The 6,117-nt window shown below is 28.4% G+C and overlaps 1 protein-coding gene across 1 annotated transcript; it reads right to left on the reverse strand.

Moving 5' to 3' along the window:
• Nucleotides 1-1,787: 1,787 nt before the first annotated feature.
• Nucleotides 1,788-4,130, reverse strand: LOC123264580 (protein artichoke-like). Its single transcript, XM_044727905.1, has 2 exons — nucleotides 3,857-4,130; nucleotides 1,788-3,735 (listed from the first exon to the last, which is right to left on the reverse strand). The coding sequence occupies exon 2, from the start codon at nucleotides 3,705-3,707 to the stop codon at nucleotides 1,836-1,838; it is 1,872 nt and encodes a 623-aa protein (XP_044583840.1). The 5' UTR covers nucleotides 3,708-3,735; nucleotides 3,857-4,130; the 3' UTR covers nucleotides 1,788-1,835.
• Nucleotides 4,131-6,117: the final 1,987 nt, after the last annotated feature.

Genomic DNA, 6,117 nt, shown 5'->3' on the forward strand with positions numbered 1-6,117 from the left:
TTCTATTCTTGGTAGAAGTAATTTTTTCTTGATTCAAATTATCATAAATAATTGATACAATAAATTTTTATATTTGATCAAGATTTTTAGATACTTTAGGGAAGCAGCGCCACCTATTTCAGCTGAGAAAAAAATTTTCTCACCTTGAGAAAATTTTTCTCTTGAATATTTGATACCCTTTTTATATTATTTTAGCGTGCAATTATACATATTGAATGAAAAAAAATGATGAAATATTATTTGATCTTCCAATTTGACATTTTAATCAATAAAAATATTAATGAAAATTTACTTCTATCTTTATATTTAATTTTTTGGAGAAAGAGAGAAATTTTCTCAAGACAAGAAAATTTAGTTCTACCAAGAACTAAATTTTATGGAGCAAGAGGCTGAATTTTCTCAAAACAACAAGATCTTCTTGGCTTAAATAAATTTTGTGTTATAAATTTCTCAGGTTAAATTATTGATTAAGGATAACTTAGACGATTTTATCTTTTTAATTGAAGCAATGTATGTTTTATTATATTACTTGTTATGTAATTGTGTTGCTTGTTTAGAAAGTAAATATTTAAGAGTAAAAAAATGTAAAGAATCGTTTTAGGCTGCGCGGAAAGAAAAATTTTTTGACTGGAGAACAAAATTTTTGGCTCAAGAAAATTTTCGGGTGTCTGAAGGAAGACCGAAGTTGTGTTGGCCGAAGTAAAAATTTTTCTTGAAATTCTTTTCTTGGTGGAAGTAATTTTTTCTTGATTCAAATTATCATAAATACTTGATACAATAAATTTTTATATTTGATCAAGATTTTTTGATACTTTAGGGAAGCAGCGCCACCTATTTCAGCTGAGAAAAAAATTTTCTCACCTTGAGAAAATTTTTCTCTTGAATATTTGATATCCATTTTATATTATTTTAGCGTGCAATTATACATATTGAATAACTAAATTTTTTAAATTGAAGAACTAAATTTTTTGGACCAAGAGGCTGAATTTTCTCAAAACAACAAGATTTTCTTAACTTAAATAAATTTTCTTGGATCAAGATACGTATTTCTTAAAAGGAAGAGAATTAATTTTGTTGGAATAAGTAAAATTTCTTGTGTCAAAAAATATTTTTTTTTTGCTCAAGAAAATAATAAGGAAGAAAAATATTTCCTTGGTTTAAGTGAACCTTTTTTTCCGTGTATTATTATTTTTTGTTTTTCCATTAATTTAATAAATAAATAATCATTAATTTCTTTCTAATAAAGTAAAATGAAGCTTAAAGTGAAATTAATTTTAAATTCCGTTAGACTTAAAAGGTTTAAACGACAAAAAAAAGATTCAATGTTTTTCTCCCACGATTTTAATGAAGAAATAATATTACCTGAGATCAGAGCACGAGTTTATTTAATAAAATTATTAATTGTAAAATATTATTAGAAGAAAAAAAAATAGCGGAATCTTCGTTTAAGTCAAGAGTCATTTGTAAGGTCGTAATTTTATACAATTGGCTGTAGTAAAATTTCTAAAGAAGAAACATAACATTGAAGTAAGAAATGATGCAAATTACTATTTACTATACATATCTCAGGTATGCAGTTTTTATCTACATAAATATCGTGAAACAAGAAAAGTTATTTATGATGATAATAAACACAGTGTTACTTGAAGTTATTGCGAGATGATGATGATGATGATGATGCATTGTGATGAAAAGCGACAAAAAATAAAATAAAACTAAATAGTGAATTGACTTAAAATTTAAGATTAATTCATTTTATTACATAAAAGTTTCAATTGACAATTTTATTATTATTTCAATGCATTTTCTTTTATAAAAAATAAACCAGTATTGATTTAAACATCATCAAAAAGACCACCTTGAATTATTTTAAGAAATGTATCAGATAAATATACAAAACAGCCTCTTGATTTTGGTAATCCAAAAAGTGCGCCATTTTCTAATTTTTCAATCGGATTTTTCGAGAGATCAAGCAAATGAATCCGTCCCATATTTTTGGCAGCTTCTTTTTTAATACTCGTAATATTATTCGCATTCAAAGAAAGACGACGTAGACGCCAAAGGCCTTCGAAAGCGTCACCGTCAATTGACTGTAACGAATTATTTTTCAAGTGCAATTCGTGAAGGTACGGAAGATTAAACGCTCCTCGCGGTATCGCTGATATTTTATTCCCATCAAGAGAAAGCGTAAATTTAGGAACATCAACGAAGCTCCCAGCCTCCAGAGATTCAATTTCATTGAAATCGAGATGAAGATCTCTTAGTGTGTCTGGTAATTCAATGAATGTATCATTAGTAATTTTTTTAATATTATTCCAAGCTAAATTAAGATCTTTTAAATTTTCTAAACCTCGAACAAATCCACTTTTTAAATGACTAATTGCGTTACGATAAAGATAAAGTGTTCTTAAATTAATCATATCTTTAAATGCTCCTTCTTCAATAGTCTTCAGCTTATTGTCCGTGAGAATAAGTACTTGAAGCGAAGTTAACCCTCGAAGCGTATTACTTTTTAACTCTGTAATATTATTGTGAGCTAAGTTCAAATAAACTAGATTCTTTAAGTTAGCCATTGAATTTTCTGGAACTTCTTCAATATTATTCTGCGAAGCAATCATTTCTGTTAATGTAATTGGTAAAGTTGAAGCAAACGATAAGCTCTTCAAACGATTGCCTATAATAAAAAACCCCGACAATTGAGTTTTTTCTAGAGCACCACCTTCAATTTGCGTTATTAAATTATCCTTTAGATTCAATACTTTAAAATAATTGTTCTCAATAACATTTCTTCTTAATTGTTTAATTTTATTTCCGGCTAAATTAACAAACGCCAAATTCTCAGGAAGATCATTAAGCAATTCTGGTGTAATTTCTTCTATTTGATTCATGCTTAAATCAATGGAATTAAATGAAAATTTATTTAGTTTATACCAACCTTTCTCAACGGCTTTTAATCCCAAGTTTTTAAGCACTAAGGTACGTTGCTCGTAAATAATACCAGCTTGTTTGCACTCGGAGGATAATGTTTCGTTTGTTTGTAACTCTTCAACTGTCTTTACAACACCTTGGGCTGTTTTGCAAATCTTTACTTGAAGATTATCATCAAGAATTAAATTATCGTCATTGTTAAATTCATTTCTCAACGTCGGATTCTTATCCGGGCTTTCATCAAACTCAAATTGATGATTTGGCTCTCGAAGAAATGGATTTTCAAAAAGTTCTGTAGATATGCTCCAAAATTCATTGCCTTCCGTAATAATGTCAGTAGATTTTGTAAGACCGAAAAAAAAACTCTTTCTTAAATGTTTAAGTGGGTTGTAAGAAATGTTGAGTGTTTTTAAATTATTAAGCCCGACGAAATTATTTTGAAAGGTATTAAAATTATTTTTGGCTAGAGATAATGCTTGTAGATTTGTTAAATTAGCAAAAACAAATTCAGGGAGCTCTTGTAGAGAATTATTAGCTAGATTGAGAGATTTTATGTTGACAAGCTGATCAAAAGCATTTTTTTCAACTGACCGTAGCCCAAGGTCGGATAAATCAACATCTTTACTGAGAGCTTCAGGATACGGCTTAACGTTCTTGAGAATTCCGTTGTCAATCTCCAGAAGATAATGTTGACGTCTGAGGACTGGGGCTTGAGTGTTGGCCCTGAGGGCAATTCCCAGAAGGAGAATAATCCGGGACATTTCCAGCTGTCGCTTCATCGTTATCCACAGTGACGTCTGAAACAGTCTAGAGAAAAGCGTAAGAGCATCACGATTGGATCCTACGAATAATGCAACTGACCGTTAGGTCTACCGTGGCAATGAACCCGCTTAAAAATTATCTATGGCGTGGGTTGTGTCTTTCTTACCTTTATGATGTAAGTCCTGTCGTGAAGGAAATCTAATGTTTAAATAAAGGAAGCTAACCAGATAGACAAAGACTGCAATCACTGGCTCTATCACGAGAACCGTACTAAAAAAGTTAACTTGTAGTTTACTGATGCAAGCACGAGCAACGACTGCTCGAAGGTGGTCGATTGCTAGGATATAAGTACGCGGTCCTTCAGAATTTTATGAGAAGATCCAGCAAACAGGTCCACTGGTTAACCTTCAACATCATTCCTTTTTAAGTATTCCACGACCTCTTGTCGTTATTTACATTTAATAAACTACTGGCCAATTCTCAGCACGAGGACTGTGTCAATTACTTGGTCAATCGAATAAATTACCGACCGGTATTGATAATAAATAATCTCGGGTATATTTCTTATTCTATTTATAATACACAGTTCCGTGTACGCTATCGTCGTCATCACTGACCACATGTTTCGTTTATTCTGCTTTAATCTATTTTGATTTTTTAGGAAATAAAGCGAATTAGATCATTTAAAAAGTATTTTATGATGCAAATATTAGTTGATAAGATATTAATTAATTTTTTTTCTGCGGTACAAAATCCAAAAAGTTGTTAATATTATAAATACTGTTTTTTTAAGCAACGTTTCTGAATAAATTGCTATTTCTTCAAGCTATAACAATGATACTGAAATTAAGAGAGATTTAATTATTTTTGGCATTTAATTATTTTCTCACATTTAAAAATTAACTATGTTACACTATAAAAATTTGGTTCCTACTACTTTTACGATCTAATATCGTAAATTTTAAAACAAGAGCGGTTGATACACTGAAAAAAAAAAATTAACTTGATTCAAGAAAAAAATTCTTTAATCAAGTAAAATTTCCTTAAATCAAGAATTTTTCTACACAAATCAAGAATATTAAGTTCTTCAAAATTATATACTTCACAGTAAAAAATTTTGCGTCATTTCGTCAAAAAATTTTGTGTTAAATATTTAACACTTCTATACGTAAATTTAACGTTTATTGTGTTGAATTAACACAAAAAAGTGTAAAATTGACACAAAAAAAGTGTTAAATATTTAGCACAAAATTTTTTACTGTGTTGATTCAAGAACATTTTTTTTTTCTGTGTAGTTAATTTTCAAACATGTTTTGCCCATGTATAAGATAAAATTTTCCAATAAAACGCTTCGCTCTTCGATATATAATTCAATTATCTATCAAAGAGCGAAATTTTTGGAAGATTTTCATTTATTTATGCATAAAATGCGTTTTAAGAATCTATTTGTTGTACAATTATGACAGAGACACTTCCATTTACTAATAGAGGACAAGAGAGAAAAAAAGTGTAAACCCTTCTTTTAAAATTATAAAAGTGAATATATTGAAAGTCTGGTCCTAAGGTTATAATTTTTCCTAAAATTTTTTTTTTCGTGTATATTAAACAGTATTATATTAATAAATATAATGAGTAAATTGCAAAATAACAATTTGTAGGATTTTTATAATAACTAAATTATTTTTAAAAAATTTCACATGTAAAATTTGTAAAAAAAGATTTTCACAAATTATTAGAAATATTTATTTTATTATAAAATACTAAAAACTATCTTAATACTGAATTTATAATTGATTCTAATTTATTATAACAATTAAATTATAATGAAAAAAAATTAGTAAAAAAATTCTACCTGTAGGAATTAAAAAAAATTTTAAGTACAAATTAAAAAAAAAATTTTTTTTTTTTTAATAGTTGTGTCTTAAAAATTCAAAAAATTTAAAATTTTTTAATTTTTTAAAAATTTTAAAAATTTTTAATATTTTTTTTTTTTTTTTTTTTTTATTATTATTATTTAGAGTCGGTTTTAACTGCTGTGGTCATATCGCCGACTTTTAACTGTTGGGAGTGGTACGTTGGGTCTTTTTGGGTTGTGTAAATAAATCTTAACCTACGCGGCAAGGGCCGAATATCAACCAAGTTGGTTTCTAAGACCAGCTTGGGATTCGAACCCACGCCTGGCCGGTAAGTTAGTCCGAGTTCTCTATAGGCCATGTGCGCCTTAGACGACTCGGCTAACGTCACCGGTTTTTAATATTTTAAAAATTAAAAATTAAAAAAATTTATATATATTTGTTAATTTCTGTAACATATATTATTACCGTAGAAAATTTTCACACGATTATATCTCACTAAATTTTGCTCGCAATTGGGAGCACTAGTCTTCTGAAGAAATTATACTTACAAGAATCACCAAAAGTGATATCT

This window comes from Cotesia glomerata, linkage group LG5 (assembly GCF_020080835.1).
Source record: "Cotesia glomerata isolate CgM1 linkage group LG5, MPM_Cglom_v2.3, whole genome shotgun sequence".
NCBI classification, from domain to species: Eukaryota; Metazoa; Arthropoda; class Insecta; order Hymenoptera; family Braconidae; genus Cotesia; species Cotesia glomerata.